This window comes from Trachemys scripta, chromosome 1 (genome assembly GCF_013100865.1).
Source record: "Trachemys scripta elegans isolate TJP31775 chromosome 1, CAS_Tse_1.0, whole genome shotgun sequence".
Taxonomy (NCBI): Eukaryota; Metazoa; Chordata; order Testudines; family Emydidae; genus Trachemys; species Trachemys scripta.
Genome location: NC_048298.1, coordinates 346,059,101 through 346,079,879, shown reverse-complemented (window position 1 = coordinate 346,079,879; position 20,779 = coordinate 346,059,101). Strand labels below are relative to the sequence as shown.

The window sequence follows — 20,779 nt, the reverse complement described above, 5'->3', positions numbered from 1 at the left end:
AAATCAGATCTTACCCACAAATCATGCTGTTGCCAATCCTTTAGAAGCTAAAATCTAAAGTTTTATTGATAAAAGAAAAAAGATAGAGATGAGAGCTAGAATTGGTTAAATGGAATCAATTACATACAGTAATGGCAAAGTTCTTGGTTCAGGCTTGTAGTAGTGATAGAATAAACTGCAGGTTCAAATTAAGTCTCTGGAATACATTCCCCGCTGGGATGGGTCATTCAGTCCTTTGTTCAAAGTTTCAGCTTGTAGCAAAGTCCTTCCAGAGGTAAGAAGCAGGATTGAAGACAAGATGGAGATGAGGTATCAGCCTTTTATAATCTTTTCCAGGTGTAAGAACATCTCTTTGTTCTTACTGTGGAAAATTACAGCAAAATGGAATCTGGAGTCACGTGGGCCAGTCCCTGCATACTTTGCTGAGTTACAAGGCATATCTGCCTTCTCTCCATGGGTCAATTGTATAGCTGATGGTCCTTAATGGGCCATCAAGCAGGCTAGGCAGAGCTAATCTCAGCTTGTCTGGGATGTCACCCAGAAGCACAGCATAATTTTGAAATACAGACAGTATAGAGCCAATACTTATAACTTTAAATACAAAAATGATATATGCATACAGATAGCATAATCATAACCAGCCAACCATAACCTTGTCTTAGAGACCTTCTTTGACCTCCTTTATACCAGATTTGGTGCCACTACAGGACTTTGGTTGCAACAATGATGTATACGGTCCCAGTTCACGTCAATAACGTCACAAGGGGATATTCTCGCTCAGAGAGAAGACAGGCGATGCCCATGTGTACGCAGGGCTGATGGCACCATTCCCTAGTCGCCTGTTCGAGCCCTGAGACGTGTGCCCTGGTGACTGACCGCAGTGCTTTCTTCCCCCTAGGAGCATGTGTACATCTACCTGCTGGACGGAGAAGCCAGGCTGACCTGCGACGACCCTCCCCACGAGCTGCCTCCCGAGGGAAAGATCAGGTAAGCCCCAGCTGTGGTTATGCGCAGCAGCCCTGTCTATGTCCGACAGCCTTGCAAAATAATCCCCTTTCTCGGGGTCAGCTGCATTGCGCCCCTCAGGAATTAGCTACCAATGAGACCAGGTCGAAACCTTTTCACCCATTTTGGGGGACCTGAATGTGGGTCTCCTGTATGCCAGGCTGGCTGCCTCCCCACCCAGTGATAGTCACAGTAACCCCTCCCCCAGTTAGAGCAGGTCAAAATATGCTGTGTCAGCAAAGCGAACCATTTGGTGATGCGATATCGATGTCCATGAAAGATTCATGAGAATGTGGGGGAGGGCGGAGAGCCTCATGCCCTAAGCACCCAGCTCCAGAGTTTGGTTTTGCAAACACGTTCCAAAGGTTTTGGTTTTGTTTCAACGTGGAATGGGGGGGAACCCCCCCAAAACCTCCCTTATGGCCGTGAAATGGGATGGTCGCCCTCCAGCCGGCTCCGCTGCCACCATCAGCGGCCCGTTTCGAAGCCTTAATGTAAAAGGCTAACGCCAGTGATCACTAGAGTTAAGCTTGAGATGTGGTCTCCATTCCAACCCCTTTATTAAAACGACTCAGCATTTTCCTGAAGGCTAAAACGTCCCAGGCTCGGTCCAAGCCCTGAAGGTGAACTGAGGGGACATGTTTGAGCCAAATCATTTCAGCTGCTTTTTGTTGGGGGCAAAGGGAGGATCAAAGCACTTGTTTCTGTCTTTTTCAGTTGAACGTTCTGCGTTTCTTTTGAGGCACCAGAATTTGGACACTCTTAAAAACTTCAGCAATTCTTATTAGGCCAATATCATAGAATATCAGGGCTGGAAGGGACCTCAGGAGGTCATCTAGTCCAACCCTCTGCTCAAAGCAGGACCAATCCCCAGACAGATTTTTTGCCCCAGATCCCGAAATGGCCCCCTCAAGGATTGAACTCACAACCATGAGTTTGGCAGGCCAATGCTCAAACCACTGAGCTATCTCACCTCTAGATAATATAGTCCAGTCGGATTATTTTAGGAGGACTTTAAAAAAATGAGTTTGTAGTGTTGGGATTTTCTGGTTAAAGTAAAAGGCTCGTGTAATTTTAACAACAATTGAAGGTCGGAACTCCGAACTTGGCGGCTTTTGTAGCCCTCACTGCAGCAGGAAGAAAAACCTCTAGTGTGAAGAAAATGAGCTCAGGACTGGGAAAGTTCTGACCCTGGGAAGGCAGCATTGTTATGCACAGCTGTGTGCTTTTCAGTGGTTTCTAGCGGGGAGGGGAATTAACCGATGGAGCAACTTATCTAGGGACATGATGGATTTGTCGTCACTTGACATCTTTAAGTCAAGCCTGGACACCTTTCTGAAAGTGATGCTCTACCTCAAACAGAAGTTATGGGCTTGATCCAGAGTTTACTGGGGAGGTTCTCTGCTCTGTGCTATGCAAGAGACCAGACAACTGGCCGTCGTGGTCCTGGCTGTATCTGTGAATCTAATGGGACAGGGATTTGTCTCTGTCTTTATGTCCCCTTGGGAAGTCAGTTGCCGCGGTGGCGCCAGAGTAGAGATACGGGAGTGTGACAGGGATTTCTAAAGCTCTTTTGAAAATGCACTTTTTAAAAATGTGCTTGCTCCGTGTGCACTGATCACCCTCTACTGGGTGGAATCGGCACTGCTCAGCAGTGTGTCATAGGCCCGATACTGTTACCAGCTACTGAAGGTTCTCCTATGGCTGAGGGCTGGGTTTCTTTCTGAGTAGGAGGATCTGGATTCTAGCCTTGCTGCCGCTTTGCAGCTCCAGTAAGAAATGATGCGAAGTGTAGCAATAACCATGGAATCCCTGGTGGCCCTGGGTTTGTTACAATATATTCTCACTTCCTCTAGTTATTCGGTTCTCTGGGGGTATTAGAATAAATCAGTGTCATTTCTTCTTGACTCTCATCAGCTGCAGAACTACTGCAGCCTGGGCTGGAGTTCGTTAGGAAGCAGCCGGCTTGCTGAGTAGACCATTAGCCAGAGATCAATGGAGTTGGTACAAAGCTTCGTTCAGTCATTTGAATTCCTCTCTCTTAGCCCGCTGCGGAACGTCTGCAGCATGAAATCACCTGCCAGCCGGTCAAATGGAGCAGCGGCGGGGAAGGGGGGGGGGGCAGATTTACAAACACAACACTTTGCTTTCCCCTTTGCCCGTGCCAGGAATTGTTTGTTTGATTGATTTTTCCATCTGTAAGGGAATTTACAGCTAATGGCAGTGAAGGTTGAGGCAGCTCTAGAGGGACAGTGAGGGGGTACTGTACAAACTTCCCGCACGGCTCTGCTGGTGCATCTCAGTCCTGATCTTCAGTTCCACCCGCTGCTATTCCAGTCCTAGCCATCTCATGGGCCCGATTAACAGCTGTTTGCTAATCCACTGCCTCACGCAGGATTCCTGTTCTGTGGGTCCTTTTAAATGTTTTCAACTGCTGGCAGCCCTCGGTGATTCTGTGGCTCCCAGCACCGGGGTATCTGAACAGCACTCAAACTCTGTGAAGTCGGCCAGTGGCCCTGTTCTCCGCATTTTAAAAGATGGGGAAATTGAGGCATGGAGAGGGGAAGTGACTTGCCCAAAGGTCACACGGGGAGTCAGTGACAGAGCTGGGAATAGAACCCAGTAAGGGGGGAAGAGTTGGCCTTATGTATACAAATATCACTGCACCCATCACTGAAATGCAACCGCCTCTGGGGTGCAGTGTGGCAGCTGACTCATCTGCAAGGGAAAGACCACCCTCTGTAGGGCAGAAGTGGTTTTTCCATTCATTCATTAGCCCTGCTAAAGATCTCTGCATCGCAGACATTTTGGAAAAACATTCTAGTGCCTGAGTGCACCAGTGATGGGCATCCTAAAACCACCATGGACAGATGGATGCATAGGAGTCTCGTTCTGCACAGGACGGAAAGGAGGTGGTGTCCTTCATTTTTTATTTATTTATGTGTAAGGACAATAGCATGACAACAGGATTATTGTTGCTTAGGAATCTTAATCCTCTGCTTTAGTGACATCCTTGTCTCCGTGGCAACGAATTGTGATGTCAAAACAGAGGATTGTGACCTCACTGGGGGGAGAGGGAACTGAAAAGCCCAGGGAATCCTGCAGTGGAAAAGCAGGCTGGGGAGAGAAGCAGTTAGCCCTGCTGCCCTCAGAACAGATCTCTGAACAGACAGCCCGCTTTTCTCCTGTGCATCCAGAACTAGTCGGGCAGCATGTCGGGGAAGCCTGCCACTCCTCTGCTCTGTGAGGCCTTCAGACCCCAGGGCTGACAACCCTGCACCTTTCGCTGGCACTAAAACGTACATCCTACTGCCCCAAAAGCACAACTTCCTTCCTTGTGCACTAGAGGAGAATCTCCATCCGCTGTCTGCAGTAGAAGATCTATGACACACATCTGGGCAGTTCCCATTCTATCCAGCAGAGGGCAGTGGTGACATAGCTACACTAGCCCATTCATTACAATACTTGTATAAACCCAACTTTGGCGATGTGAGTTCTTTCCCTCCCCCCCTTGCTTCTCGGCTCCCTGACCCCACTGCTAACTACGTTTGCTCTTTACTGCTCTGGGGAAGGAGAGGCTCTGTTAGGCAATAAGCCGAGAGAGAAGGAGGCAGAAATTAAATTGTTCCATTCAGTGACTCAGCGCTCCTCCCCTATTTAATTTCTTAGCTGCCGTATACCTCAAGCTGGCACCAGCTCCATGAAACGCTGTTACCATATGAATAAAGCCAGAGGGTTTTATAGCTCTCAGAGTCGCTGGGTTTTAAGCTTGGTTTTCTGGGGCGTTCCGGGATGGCTCTAGGGGGGGCAGTGATAAATACATTACGATTGTACGGCGCTCAGCTGCTAAAGGAATGCGGGCTGTATACATTCAGCATAAGAGAATGGTAACTGGAGATAAGTACCTCAGGGATGGCAGTTTAAAGATAAGAGAGAAACTATTGCAAGCTCTAACCGCTGCTGCAGAATGTTGGTGTTTCCAAAGTAGGCAGCCTTGTTGCTATGCGACGCACCGATAGCTGTGGAACTCCCTGCGGCAGGAAATTACTGAGGCAAATAATTAGAATAGCAGCGGATCAGAGAAGAGTTGGAAAGGCTTTCAGTTCTTAGGCCTGAGCTACATGCAGATTTTGTACCGGTCTAACTACATCAGTCAGGGAGGTGGTTTTTTTACCGATACCCAGAGGGCAGCCCAGGGGTAGGCCAAGGCAGCAGGTCCAAACCCAATCTTGCCTGTGATGCGTGGCTTATACTGCAGTCTGCCCCAGGGAGCGGGGGCTAGTTGGTGACTGGCAATGGCCTTATTCTGAGGTGAGGTGGGGATAGTGGGTGGGGGTTCCCCGGGGAGGGGGGACCCTAAGACTGGGGGGTTACTGCTACAAGGGCACCCGGGTCCAGGCAGGGACATGGGGCCAGAGGACAGGCGGATCACCAGCCTACAGAGGGTGCTCCGGAGCTGAAATGAGCTAATTCCCGGAAGAGACCAGCAGGAGGTGCCGCAGGGGTGAGTCCGCTCCTCTACAGTGCCACGGGTCTCTTTGTTGCTTTTTACAGATCCAGACTAACATGGCTACCCCTCTGATACTTTACAAAGGAGGTGAGTGGCATCACCTGCATTTCACATGTGGGGAAACTGAGGCACGGAGCGTTCAAACAGCAAAGTACTGATAGAACCAGGTCTTGGTCTTCCGGAAACAGACTCTCCCAGCTGGCCTGGCTTGTCCCACATTCCTGGGCAGGGCAGGGAACTCAGCCTCAGTTGATCTAAAGTCCTGGTCTGGACTATGGAAGGGATCATTCCAGGATGTTCACTTCCACCCCCAGGTCTCGATGGTGCCAGCTATTGTGGGCAGCAAATAAAGCATGAGGCAAGGAGTCAAGAGACTCTGTCGCTATCACTGCCTCACTCTGTGACCTTGGGCAAGTTCCTCCACTGATCCATGCCTCAGTTTCCCCATCTGTAAAATGGGGGTGGTGACAGCGCCCTGCCTTCATGACGTACTGCGGGATCTAGGCATGGGAAGCGCTGGATGTAATTATTAGTCTCCTACGTGGGCTGATTTTCCTCTGTATTTAAAAAAAAAAAAAAACGACGGATTGCTGAACTGATTTAAATTGAAGTTCTGAAGCAGCGACCTGGCTGCTGATCCTTGTGGCTAATGGCCCGTCTGCTGCGTCATCGGGAGCCGGTGACCTGGATGTTCCTGCTCTGGGAGCGCCACGAGCAGCCAGCCCTTGTTTAATTAAACTTTTTAAAGACACCCTGGTAAAAATACCGCTGCGGCCTGGAGAAACAGATCCTGGGTGTGTTTGGAAGTGAAATAGTCTGACGGGTTTCAGAATAAACTATTCAGGTCCGGGTGGGGGTGGGAAGCTCCACACACACAGAGTCTTCTTCAGTCAGTGGTGGCAGAGAAATAGATCCATTCCTGGTGAGGATAGATTCACACGGGCGGAAGCTGTTCACTCCCAATGCCTTGCGCCTCACAATCAATGGCGGCAGCAATGTAGGATTCACAGAGCTGCGTGATCAGCATTATGGAGCTCCACCACTCCTGTCATCACCAGGAATTGAACCCAGGATTTCAGGAGTTTGAGCCTTTGCAGGCAGCTAGAAGACTAACCCCCCTGTAGGGAGCAGTCGCAACTCGTATCCTCTGCAGATCAGGTGCGGACGGGGACTCCGGGAGGCACACACTGACTGCTGTGTTACGGTGGCCTGGGCTGGTGCCATCCCCACAAAACTAGAATGAGATTGACAGGTTGGAAGGAGCTGAGAAAAGAGCCACAAACTGCTCGGGGGGCTGGTTTATGGGATATTATGAGCTATCCCGTAAATGGAGGGCGGATTCCTTGGCTGGAGAGAGATCCTGGCCTCATTTGCGCTGAACTCCTGGCATGGAACAGGAAGGGGTCGCTCTAGGTCAGCGGTTTTCAACTTTTTTTCATTTGCGGACCCCTGAAAAATGTCTCTTTGGAAATCTTTGCCCTAGTCTGCGGCCCCCCAGGGGTTGTAAACCACTGCTGTAGGTTGTTAGCTGCCATCATTGGTTTTGTGTGTCATCAGGCAGGGCAGTAGAGCAGATAAGGCACGAGACGGGGGTCAGTTGACCCCGGTTCTGCCACTGCCCTGCTGTTTGGCCTTGGGTGAGTCCTTCACCTCCCAGTGTGCATATCTCAGGGGATGAGTCTGCAGATACTTGACCCCGAGCAGGGAAAGGAACGATTTAGCATGGCAGCCAGCATATGGGATGAAATGGGGAGATAACATCAGGGCTGATTACCAAGAACAGCTTCCTGGCTGTGAGCTGGCATTGGCCATGGAAGGTTCTCCCCATAGGAAGCATGGGAGCCCATCTCTTGGACAATTTACCAGCACCCTGGGCAAACCCAAACTATATGAGTGAGATCGCACCCTGGTGATGGACTCAGTGTTCTGAGATAGGCCCCAGAGATGGACGTATTAACCCGGGCAGTGCTTCTGTCTTTTCCATCGCTCCCGTTTTATAATGCCCCCGTGCTGAGTGACACTAGTGCTGGTGGAAGGCACTGGTCTCCACAGAGCTGGTGCAGCAACGGCTCCAACTGATCCTTGTAGCAACCTGCCTGGAACTCGGAGGGAGGAGCACAGGTTGCAGGGGGGAAGAGTTCCGAAGCGGCACCAGGAAGTCAGTCTGTGTGCACATGGCTGGAATGCTGGCTGCAGCTGCAGTCGCTCTGTAAATAGTTCTCTTAATAAAGAGCCATTTTGTCTTCTCTTGTGATTGCCCAGAACCTGGTACATGAAACAATCATCACAACCCCCAAAACCGAGGGTGGGGGTGTTACCCCCCCTTTTACAGATGTGGGAAACTGAGGCACAAAGCGATAAAGTGACTTGCCTAAGGTCACACAAGGAGGCTGTGGCAGCACTGGGCATGAAACCCAGGTCCCCAACTGCCAATCCAGTATCTTAGCCACAAACTAACCCTGTCCCCCATGCAGCTTCCCTCGACCTGCCTTGACTTGGAGGGAGCAGCTGGAGTTCAGCACCCACGTCCACTTCAGGCCTTGTGCTCGCTAAAGTCACCGGAGGGGAAAATACACTTAGGCTGGGAATCTGAGCTCAGGTGGGTCAGCAGCTGCTGTGCCTGGATTTTCCACATCCGGTGTTTTCCCCATGGGGTAAGCGGCTCTGTGACTTGCCCAGGGGACCCAGGGTGAGTGGGCCAGTCAGTCGTGGTCAGCCTGGTTCTCAGCCTTTCTCTGTGACCACTAGACCAGCTGGCCTCCTGGCAGCTTCCCCCTTATAAACAGCGCACGCTCCCCGCGCCGTCTGCTCTCTGCCACAGACGGCTGCGTCTCCTGCCACAGTCTCCATCCTTTCCTTCCAGGTTAGGGGTGAAATTGACCCCCATGGCCTATGTTATCGGCCCCAGTTTGACGCCGTGGCATTGGGCTGGCCCTCACCCGGCGTGACTCCTACTCCACATTCATCACCCACGCAAAGCACAAAACAAATCAACGCCGGCTTGATAAAATATCCAGACAAGTGAATTACAATGAGTGTTCCCCGGTATATCAGAGGAAGTGAAGGAATCGTGGGCTAGTGCTTAAAGCAAAGGACTGAGTATTGTATTCCCGGCTCTGGCGCTGAATCACTTTGTGGCCCGAGGCAAGTCACTTTGCCACTCCGTGCCTCAGTTTACCCCTCTGTAACATGGGGAGCACACCTCTGTACTTCAGAAGGGTGATGGCAAAATTAATCTTTGTAACCTGCTTTGCTGTCCCTGCTCGCACGGTGCCGCAGAAATCGCGGATTTCAGCAGAGCCCCTCTGGATTTACACCCGTGTCACTGAGGTCAGAATCTGGCCCAGTGTGGCCTAGAAAGGAGTATCCGTGCCACTGCAAGTTAGCCTAGATCCTGCATTTCTGTGGCCCAGCAGCACCGCGGGCTTCAGTGGGGCTACTCCGGATTTACGCCAGTGTCGCTGAGATAAGGGCCCACCCCTTTCAATGGATGTAACCGTTCGCTGTCGGGTAGGATGACGGACTGAGCTCCAGCATGTTCACTCCCTCTGCGTCCCATCGGGGGCCCACGTGGCTCTGCAAAGCACTGGCACCTCAGGGATTTCCCACAAATTAGGTCTCTCTGCCTTGGGGAAGTTTACTGCCTTTAGCAGCAGCTTGTGGCTGCAGGTGCAGAGGGTAACACCCACCCAACTCCTCTGGACAAACAGAGCAGGCCTGGGGCTGAACCCTGGTGAAGGGAGGCTGGATTAACCCTTTCCTAGCAGATGCTCCCAGGGCCAGATCTTGCTTTCTGCTGCCCTGGTGCAAATCAGGAGGCAACTACGTGGAAGTGAACAGTTACATGCGGGTACAGCCACTGTAAATCCATCCATCTCCGGTACCTGTCTGGCCATAGCATTGGATCAGCTCAGTCTTTTAGCGTATGTACCCTCATGTACCCCTTCCTCATGAGGCAGGGCTGTTAGCCCAATTGCAGAGGTGGGAAACTGAGGCACGGAGTAGCTAAGTGACTTGCCTGCAGTCACGCAAGAAGTCTGTGGCAGAGCAAGGGAACGGAAACAGGGCCTCCTGCTTCCTAAGCTTTTGCTGTAACCGTTGGGCCCCGCTCCCGAGCCTCTGGGCTGTTTTTGTCATGAGAGAAGATGACGGCAGGCCAAAGGCAGGCCTGCTGTAAACTAGTGCAACTCCACTGACTTGTTGCGTCCTCTTGCCATGGGGTGAATCTGGCCCTGAGTTGCTCCCGTCTGGCTGCTCAGTGCTTATTCGGGAGGCGCCAGGGCTCTCTGAAAGGGGAATCAGTCGAGTACCAGTTTTATTCCACGTGTTGCCAGGTCAGTCGGGGCCGGGTCCGCTTACAGCCCTGTTGAAAGTGGGGGGCTGTGAGCGAAAGGAGGCACCGGCACTGCTGATCAGATCAGGGCACTCAACGGGGCTGCGCTCTGCTTGGCTTGTCCCCGGCCTGCTGTTGATAATTCAATTAGGGCGGGGATTAACCAGGCATGCTGCTTTGGCTGGAGAGCAGCTGATGGCGGCTGGCTCATTGCACTGCCCTGAAACCTCTGCTCCACTGGGCATGTGGGCAGGGGTCTGATCCAGAGTTTGGCCTCACCTGTGCAGGAGTGTGATGGCCAGGAACGGCCAGGAGCCTGCGTACCGTGTGCTTTGTATGGCAGGACACCTGGCGGCCCTGAACGAGATCAGAGCCCCGTTGTGCTAGGTGCTGCACGTGCACAGTGAGAGAGTTCACAGCCTCACTGGACAAGACGGACAAAAGAGGCCTTCTCAGCCCTGTACTGCAGGTGCGGGAGATGAGTCCCGGCGAGCGGCTGGTCATTCACACCCCACGCGATCCGCTGTGCAGCCAAACTCAGCCTGCGTTCCTCTTCCCTTGTCTTAGGACGTTGTGTTTGTTCTGCTCAGAATTACCTCCAATCTGTTGACATCCCACTGGTCGTAGGGTGCGTGCAGAACTGGCCATGCTATTCCAGGTGCGGCCTTACTGGGACCATCATGCGCACAGTTCCTGCTCTCTGACGTGGGACCCGGCACCGCTCCTTGTTTGACTTGCTCGGGGCTGCAGGAGATTGCCGGGGGTGGGGCCCCGGCTTCATCGCCACGGCTGCGGTAAAAGCACGTAGGCAAACAGTTGTAAAAGGGAGGGCGCTGTAAACGGTACATAGACACACACCCCAGGTGTATCTCTTGTGTACACGGAGCCATAAAACGCTCTTCAGCACAAGCACGATCCTGCAGCGCAAACAGCCATAAAGGGGATAAGTGGCCACACACCAGATGGCAGGTCTCCAGTAAACCTCTCGCTCTTGTGCCCTATCGTCGGGAACACGTGTGCATGTCTCATGGCTGACCCCTTCTGGACCCTGGACAAGACAGGAAGCAGAGGCCTCCATCGAGAAGACGGGCTCAAGGCCCATGCCCCTGCCTCACCCACCATACAGAATACCCCCCGGCACATCGACTCCGAGTGGTGGCCCCTCCCCTACACCCAGCACAGGACTGAACAAAGCTGCAGTGAAGACCTCTGGGTCGGCCCATAAGCTGCATGCGGGCCGGGCCAGGGACCTGCAGTCCGTATGCAGCAGCGAAGGAACCTTTTCTCTGGCCGAGAGGGCACAAAATCAGTGTGAGCAAACAGCAAATCTCACCTGCTGGCAGATGAGAGCCGGGGGGCAGAGACAGGCTGGGTGGGCGTGAATCCACTGCCTTGGCTACACTACATAGGGATTGCCAGTACAGCTATGCTCCTAGCGGAGCTGTGGTTCGTACTGGAAGACGGGTGCTTTTGCAGTTTAGATTATACCAATTTCCCAAATGACGTAAGTTACACTGGCGAAACCTACACGAGCTCTCTTCTGTCTTTATTTTTTTTTTTTGCTGGTGTACCTGCGTCTACGCGAGGGCACAGCTCTGCTGCTAGGGGAGAAGTGTTTCACACTCCCATGCCAGCAAAACGTGTAAGTGTGGACCAGAGTTGAGTCTGTGAGGTGGCGATGGGCCCAGCGAGGCAGGCAGGCTGTTTACCCAGGGATGGATTGAAAGGGACCCACCGGTGTTCTTACCCAGAGGCGTCCGCACCCCCCCCGCCTGGTGGGTCATCTCTTCCATCTTCTTGGCTTAGCTTCCTAGGGAAAAAGCCCCTCTGCCCCACGGCGTCCTCCCTGCGGTATGGCAGATCTCGCAGTGGTTGGCCCTCAGCATGCCTCCACTGGGAGAGAGGACGGTCCAAGCCCGCTTGGATCCGGCAGAATGATGCCGTTGGAACACCTGGCCACTGGGGGCTGTCTTGAGACTATCCCAACCTATTCCCCCTGGCTGCCCCTCTGAACCAGGTCCCTCTGGGGCAGCCCGGTGCCGACTTCCAGCCTGGAGCCCATCGCTGGCGGCCGTGCTAGCAGGAGGCCAGGCTGGCTTGGAAAAGGGCTTTGCTGACGGTTTAACTGTGCTAAGCGAAACGGCTTAGAAAACCAGGTCAGTGATTCCAGATCGCCCCGGCGTCACTCCGGGTCTGTCTCCCCTGCTGAGTTAATCGAGTTATCTCCGCTCGAGGGACGCCCCTCCACTTCGCCCAGCTGGAGTGAGAGCAGAGGGCGCTGATGCGGCTGTATCCACGCTGACGCTGCACTCGCTGGTCTGTGGCACTGGGAGTGCCAGGGGTCCATCCCCTGCTTCTCAGTACTGCCTGGCCCAAGCCGCTCTCGGGATGCTTTTCCCAGGGGTTTGTGGGAGAACCAGCCCTGAGAAATCCGGGGACCGGTGCCCACCCCTGCAGCGCAGACCAGAGAGGAGAGCTTTGCCCTGATTCGGGACAGCGTCGCATTTAAAAGTCTGCGAGGGCTTAAACTGGGAGCCGGAGCCTGACTTCGGCGGGGCGAGGGTGTGCAAAGGCTGTTCAAAGCAGGAATTGGGTTATTAAGTCTGAGCACTAATTGGAGAGGAAGGGCTCATGGGCGAGGCACTGGGCTAGACTTGGGAGAGCCGTACCCGGGACCAGACTTCCCAAGGGCTTTAGGCACTGAAGCTGCAGATCGGCGCCAGGTAGGATTTTCACAAGCCAAAGCTGCTAAGTGCCATTGAAACCAGTGAGCTCGGCACCCAGCTCTGTCCTATCTATAGCTTCAGGGGCCTAAAGACCTTTGGAATCCAGCCTGCCATGGCCTCCCTGTGTGATCTCGGGCCAGTCCCTTGGCCGAGCCGTGCCTCAGTTTCCCATCTGGAAATGGGCACAACGACCTTTCCTTTGCCACTCACGTCTGTCCACATGGTAAGGCCCAGGTCCTCAGAGGTGCTTGGGCATCGCTCTGCTTAGCTTTGCACTGCCTAACCCTGGGTGGGCTGCTGCCCGGTGGAACCGCGCCAGGCGTCCAGATAATCCAGACCCTAAGCCAGATCAGCCATCCAGGTCGGTCATGCCTCAGCAGCCAAACCTCTCTTGCCCTGTCTCCCACTCCATCCCTCTGCCACGCTCCCCCTGGGTTTCCCTGCTCCTCCCTCCCCTGCTGTCTTTTGTGTGCTGCCATCTCTAGGATTGAGTGTGACCTGAGCGGCAGCTTTGGAAACATCAGTGGTGCCTAAATCACGGCCTTAGGTGCCAAAGGCAGGGAGCCGCTTGTCACGGACCCATACGATTGGCGCTCCCCCCCTGCAGCTTTGGAACAGTCTGGGAGGAACCCTTCCAGGTGCCAGACACACCAGGGGTCTCGCTCTTCCTCCAGGGTACGTCACCCGGCTTCACCGCCTCCTTAGACTGGACCTCAGGGCCTGCAGCCCCCCTGCTTCCCGCCATGAGCTCCGCTCAGTGAGTCCAAGCAAGAGAGACCCCTGACGGAGACCTGCACAGTCTTCGGGGGTTACTGCCCCTCGCCGAGCCTTCACAGGGACCACACGCAGCGTGTCCGAACAGCCGGGTCTATCCGTCAGCTGGAACGCAGCCTAGGAAGCCCTTACGTTAGCACAGAGAACTGAAGGTGAAAGCCCAGTCCAGCCTGGCCAGCCCAGAGCCCAGCCAAGCTGCAGTGACCCCCATGGTCAGTCTGTCTGTCTGCGTCTGATCCCCTTGGTCAGTTCCCAGGTGAGAGCCCCAACTCCTTCCAGCAGCCAGCTCTTATCCCTCCACCTGAGACCTCTCCAGTCCTTTGTTCTCCAGCTGGGGGATTGTGCTCAACTTCCCTGCCGAGAGATGGGGGAATCCATCTCCATCCCTCTGGAGTTGGTTGCTACCTGTTGATGTCTGGGCAATTAGATTTTCTAGGGTCTTCTCAATTACTCCTTTGACATGGGCACCAGGCCCAGACAGCTAGGTGACACCCATACCCTGTCTCTTAGCCTGCCCTGAGAGCAGTGCAGCACACGGGGAAACTGAGGCACACACAGGACTCATCAAAATAGTGCAAAAAGTTCCCACTTTGTCACACCACCTAAGTTCCTGTGAGGGGCTGGGTCTAAAGCTCTCCGAGGCAGGACTGTCTCTCACTATGTGGGATCCTGCAGGGGATCAGTCCAGGGGCTGGTACTATTTCATATTTTCATTAATGACTTGGATAAAGGAGTGGAGAGTCTGCTTATAAAATGTACGGATGATGCCAAGCTGGGAGGGGTTACAAGCACTTTGGAGGACCGGGTTAGAATTCAAAAACAACCTTGATGCATTGGAGAACTGGTCTGAAATCAACCAGATGAAATTCAATAAAGACAAGTGCAAAGTGCTACACTTAGGAAGGAAAAATCAAATGCCCAGCTACAAACCGGGGAGTAAGTGGGCAGGCTGCAGTACTGCTGAGTGGCCCATAAACTGAATCTGAGTCAACAGTGCAATTTCACCAACAACTGCACCGAGTGCAAACTCCTCCGGCCCACTTACAGCCTTAATACGGAGTCGCTGACACTTCCCTTGGGCACCTCGTCTGTCTTGCCACCCTGCCATAGAGGGCCCCTTACACCAAGGATCACAGCAATATTCAGGTTACTCCTGATCCCAAAGGACCAGTCACTTACTCCACGTCCACCGCGCTGTAGATCTCACACCAAAGCCAGTGCTTGTAGCCAATCCTATAGTAACGATATGAAAATGTTGGCTAAGCAGCTGGGGATCTTTTGCTTATGCCTAGAAACCCTTTGTCCCTCCAGAGTCCAAGCAGCAGAATGATCCTTAGTTCCTTTCCTTTGGAGTTTTTATCCCCCTCCTGGCATGTGCGCTGAGCTGAAAATTCAGCTGTGGGGAGGAGTCCAGTCTCATGACTTGTCTTCACAGGGAGGAGAGTAGAACAACAATAAGAGTCTTTAGTTCTTTGGTTGATGATTCCTCAATCCAGATGTGGGGAGTTTCCTGCTGTGAGCTCCAGACACAGCCCGTTTGGCATGGATGGGTCTCCTCCTTCAGAAGGAGCGTAACAATTTCTGTAGAAGAACAGCTCTTCCCTCTAATTAATGTCCACCTCCTGCATGGTGATTCACACAGTCCCCGAGGCTCCCAGTACAACAGCTCAGATTTTACATCACACTCCGGCTTTGTCTACACGGGCGATTGAAAGACAAAACTTTTGTTGTTCAGAGGTTTAAAAAAACACTCATGTCCCCGAAAGATAAAAGTTTTGTCAATGATAAGCACTGGTGTGAACAGCGCTTTATCTGCAGGAGAGCTCTCCTGCTGACAATACTAACGCTGCTCCTTGGGGGTGGAAGTATTTCTTCAGCAGGAGAGCTCTCTCCTGTGGACAAACAGTGGCTATGCTGCGTGCCTTTTACAGCCGTGTCACTAAAAGCTGCGTTGGGTAGCCAAAGTCTCCGAAACACAGATATTACCCATAGGATCAATGCAGGCAGCAACTCACAAGCATTCAATAGTCTAAACACTAGACACTTTCTTATAATTCTTATACCTACTTCATCACTATCACCCCACAAATGAGCCAGACAGATTCCAGCTCTGTTTGTGTCCAGTGGAGACATGGGGATCTTGGCAAGAGCTGGCACCCGACCTGCCAGCATCACAGGTGTATTAACAGGAGTGTCGTAGGCAAGACACAGGAGGTCATTGTCCCGCCTTACTCGGCTCTGGTGAGGCCTCAGCTGGAGAACTGTCCCCAGTTTGGGAAAGACGCGGACAAATTGCAGAGATTCCAGAGAAGAGCAACAAAAATGATCAAAGGTTAGAAAACCTGAGCTGGGAGGGAAGCTTAAAAAACTGGGCATGTTTAGTCTTGAGAAAAGAAGACCGAGGGGGGACCTGATATCAGTCTTCAGATATGTTAAGGGCTGTGCTAAGCGGACAGTGATTGATTGTTCTCCATGTCCACTGAAGGGAGGACAAGAAGCAGTGGGCTTAATCTGCAGCATGAGAGGTTTAGGATACATGTTAGGAAAAACCTTCTAACTCTCCAGGGAATTAAGCTCTGGAACAGGCGTCCAAGGGAGGTTGTGGAATCCCGTCACTGGAGGTTTGTAAGACCAGGCTGGACAAACCCCTGTCAGGGCTGGTCTAGGTTTACTTGGCCACGCCTCATCGCAAGGGGGCTGCACTTGACGACTTCTCGAGGTCCCTTCCTGCCCGACACTTCTCTGATCCTCTGTGTCTGCGCCCCACCTAGTACAATGGGGCCCCAAGCCCACTATCCCCATGGGAACTATCCCCATGGAAACTGGCGTCCCCTCTCTTCATTTCCTTTCCCCACGCAGGGATCAGAAGCGGATTCGAACAAAGAAAAACCCAAAGCCCAGATAATGACAAAGTCCAAATTAAAAAACCAGATTTAATTTGTTCTCTCGACTGGAGGGGAGCGGGGACAAAGCGACTCCACGTCGGAAGGCCGATGGAGGTGTCTGCGGGAGCGACTGTGCCTTGTTAATATTCACATGAACCACACGTGTGGGCCGGGAGAATGTGCCCGTAGACTGGAGCGTGCGGCTATGCGGGTATAAAAGGAAAGACAAAGGAAATAGTGATGGTTTGGGTAAATATCAGAGACCGTTTCTATTGATCCGCGTGATTCATTTGCCAGTTGGCTCCGTCCGGGCCTCTTTCATCTCGTTTATATCCTCAATGAGCCGCCGTTAATTGCATAAACAAACCAGATCAGACGGAACCAGAGACAAATTGAAACTTGACATGAAAAGGAACGAATCCCACCCGCGTGTGTCTCTCCCATCCTGCCCCCCCTCACGCGCCCTCGGGGCTCTTCCAAATGAAAAACAAAGCCGCAGCACGCAGCGTCTGGAGAGGCAGCCTGGCTTTAATCTCCCTTTGCAAATCCCGGTGTCTGGCGCTGCTGGCTGGACGGAGCAGGGGAGGGGGAGTTCACTGGGACGGTTGCGGCTACACACTTGAGGCAGGGCGTCCCGTGCACCTCGCAACCCATGGGTCTCAGCGCTGCAGATGAGCCCTAACCCAGCCCCTGGCTTTTTACGGGTGGGTTTAGTGCCAGATTGAGAGCTCAGGATGCTGAAGGTAGGGCCGGCTCCAGCTTTTTTGCTGCCCCAAGCAGCGAAGTGAAGAAAACAAAATAAAGATAAAGCTGCAATCGGCGGCACTTCGGCGGCAGCTCTACCGTGTCGCTTCATTCTTCGGCGGCAATTCGGCGGCGGGTCCTTCACTCTGAGATGGACCGAGGGAACTGCCGCCAAATTGCCAAAGATCCGGATGCGCCGCCAAAGTTTTTTATCGGAAAATCGAAACTTTTTGTCTCAGCGACCGACCGCAAAGAAAGTTTCAGTGGAAAGGTCTCAAGCAAGCCTGGCCCTGGCGCTCCCCAGTCATTAAGCGGCCACTGGCTCCCCTCTGGAGAGGCCAGGGCCAGAGGCTGGAGCGCTGGCCGAAACCCCAGCCACTCAACTGCCCCAAACTTCCCTCGGGGCTGCATGGCGGGTGCATTGTACAGCAGCCCAGCTGCGTCTCCGCATGGCACTGCTGGGCTATGGGGCAGCAGCTATGGGGGGCACTGAACGAGAGAGCTTTGGATGGCACTGGGAAATGGACCGATGGATCCTATCAAAGATTCTGAGATTGGAAGGCTGGCCCAGGGGAATCGAGGGGAAAGGCACCCTGTGGATGCAGCGTTCTGCAGGTTGGGACAGCTGCCTCGCTTCATTGAGTGTATCCAGGTCTTTCCCGTTCCCAAACACTGTTTGATGGGGCCAGTCGCTCACCGGGGAGGTTCGGCACACGGAGAAGCAGGCTTGTCGGGGGGAGGGGGAAAGGGGTTTGGCAAAGAAGCTGGCGTTTGGGAGGCAGTGGCACATTCAGAGATTAATACCTTATGTGGAGAGAGCAACTTTTAGCCCAGAAGATCGCAAACTTCAGAATTGCATCACCCAGCACCACAAGGCAACTGCCTCTGGGGTGAAATGTGGCAGCTGTTTCCACAGCAGGGTCGCATGGGAAGGGAAGGAAAACATCTGACCAAAGGAATGACAGGTTTCAGAGTAGCAGCCGTGTTAGTCTGTATCCGCAAAAAGAAGAACAGGAGTACTTGTGGCACCTTAGAGACTAACAAATTTATTAGAGCATAAGCTTTCGTGGGCTACAGCCCACTTCTTCAGATGCATATAGAATGGAACATATATTGAGGAGATATATATACACACATACAGAGAGCATAAACAGGTGGGAGTTTTACCAACTCTGAGAGGCCAATTAATTAAGAGAAAAAAAACTTTTGAAGTGATAATCAAGCTAGCCCAGTACAGACAGTTTGATAAGAAGTGTGAGAATACTTACAAGGGGAGATAGATTCAATGTTTGTAATGGCTCAGCCATTCCCAGTCCTTATTCAAACCGGAGTTGATTGTGTCTAGTTTGCATATCAATTCTAGCTCAGCAGTCTCTCGTTGGAGTCTGTTTTTGAAGTTCTTCTGTTGTAATATAGCCACCCGCAGGTCTGTCACTGAATGACCAGACAGGTTAAAGTGTTCTCCTACTGGTTTTTGAGTATTTTGATTCCTGATGTCAGATTTGTGTCCATTAATTCTTTTGCGTAGAGACTGTCCGGTTTGGCCAATGTACATGGCAGAGGGGCATTGCTGGCACATGATGGCATATATCACATTGGTAGATGTGCAGGTGAACGAGCCCCTGATGGTGTGGCTGATGTGATTAGGTCCTATGATGATGTCACTTGAATAGATATGTGGACAGAGTTGGCATCGGGGTTTGTTACAAGGATAGGTTCCTGGGTTAGTGGTTTTGTTCAGTGATGTGTGGTTGCTGGTGAAACTGCGTGCACCAGCAGCTGGCAGAATTTGGCTCAGTCATTTAAAAAACAACCCTCATTTAAATTATTATTTTGATTTTGAAAACTCAGATTTGGAACTTACAAAGCTCCGGCCCCGCCTTTAATTTTCCGGCCATCTGCCCCCCGCCCCAGACTCCGCTTGCTTACTCCACTCATTTCAATGCACTTGCACAACAACAGTTGGGGCCAATCTGGGGGATCAGTCTGGCCCATTGGATGGCTGTACACGTCTCACACACGAGGATTCGGGACACGCTGCCTGGTGCTACAACTGCTCATCGAAAGCTGGAGCTGGCAGTCGGGGTGTGATAAACAGCAGCTTGCCAAGCTGAAGGGAGGCGGATTATTGTGACAATTGCGTTTGTATTTAAGCAGTCCCTAGAGACTGCAGCAGAGAGCGGGGTGCTGGCTGTGGTACCGGCACAGAGGGTCGGTGCATTGTGAACCCAGGTTTGGGGTTTCCAAGCCATCCATGAGCGTCCACACTGCCTTGTAAACCTGGGCTCACGAAGGCTGGAGCCGGGTCTCCCGGCCGGGCTAACGCGGCCGCACTGCGCTGTGCAGACCTTCTGACTCAGATCTGCAGCTTGAGCTGGTCCACACTGCAAAATGCCAGGGCTTGGACCCCAGTGCCAGCGGCTCAGAGCCACAGAAAAGGCAGCCGGCGTGTTGGTTTTGGTTTTAACCGGGGCAAAACCAATGGCTTTTTCTCAGGGACGGTGGAGCTGTTTTGGCTGAAAGTTCCCAGCCAGGTTCCGCCGGAGGCAGCCCCCCGGCGTGGAACGTTTCAGCCCGAGCGGTTTAAGCGTGGCGAAGTCAGAAGCAACCGAAACCAGAGTCTTGAACGGCAAGCGGCAAGTGACCTTAATACCCACCAGGTGGGTGGAGCAACTCGGCTGATTTCAATGGGGTTACTCCGGAGTCACCCCCGTGTCATGGAGATCGCACATGCTATCGCATCCACACCCCAACGGCGCCACCTCCTGGCAGCCCCATACTCCCGTTCCCTCCCCCATCCCCCAGCAGTGCACACATTCCTCCTATTCTCAGCAGCTTGGGCAGGAGGCTGAGTCGCCCCGTGTCCCAGGGACGTACGCAGAGGCCGTGATGCAAAAGCCTGACCAAGGCCCAGACTTGGGTGTCATGATGGCCGGGGTGGGAGAGGGGGGAGTTAGCCCTGCAGCCATGGCCTGGTGCCAGTCACTTATTCCTGGCCAGGAAGAGATGGAGTTGCGGGGCTGGACTGCAGGGAAGGAGAAGGGGCTCAAAGCCGGGTTTCTGCTAGCTCCAGACTGCACTGAGCATGGCCTGGCTGGGGATTTCAGTCACTGCTCCAGCCAGAGCTGGTGCAAAGCCAGGTGGGGGGCATATTAACCCCTTCCCTGCTGCGCCTCGCCTCCCCTCCCCCAGGTGCTGCGCAGCCATGGGCCCCCCCAGTGGCACTTTCCACGGGGCGTGGATCTCGGACTGGGTTCTGCAGGGGCTAGCCCCTCCCAACGGAGCTGGGGCTGCTGCTCCTTGGATCCCGGGGGCCCCGCCCAGCTGCCGGGGAGCGACACAGCCACCAAACGCTGGCGCTCAGAGGAGCTTAATTCGCTGGCGCTGGTGACATTTGCAAATGCCTGCGTCTGCTGCGGTGTGTGCAAACAACTCGGAGACGGCCCAGAGGGAGTGGAACTGTCAGGGCTGGGATGGATTTTGCCCGTACAGCGACCCCAGCCCAGGGAGTGGGAGCCTGGCCCACATGGGGCATGAGGAAGGGGCTGCTACGGACTAGGGACCGAGCGGCGATGCAGCAGTTCTGCAGAAAAGGACCTAGGGGTTACAGTGGACGAGAAGCTGGATATGAGTCAGCAGTGTGCCCTTGTTGCCAAGAAGGCTAACGGCATTTTGGGCTGTATAAGTAGGGGCATTGCCAGCACATCGAGGGAAGTGATCGGTCCCCTCTATTCGACATTGGTGAGGCCTCATCTGGAGTACTGTGTCCAGTTTTGGGCCCCACACAACAAGAAGGGATGTG

The 20,779-nt window shown here is 53.2% G+C and overlaps 1 protein-coding gene across 2 annotated transcripts in view; it reads left to right on the top strand.

Moving 5' to 3' along the window:
• The window catches only part of LOC117871393 (cGMP-dependent 3',5'-cyclic phosphodiesterase-like), a 370,986-nt gene that overhangs the window by 279,293 nt on the left and 70,914 nt on the right, over positions 1-20,779 (top strand). For both annotated transcript variants that reach the window (XM_034759325.1, XM_034759326.1), the window contains one exon: positions 899-987. In XM_034759325.1, the coding sequence (XP_034615216.1) occupies positions 899-987 (89 nt within the window). The remainder of the gene's footprint in view (positions 1-898; positions 988-20,779) is intronic.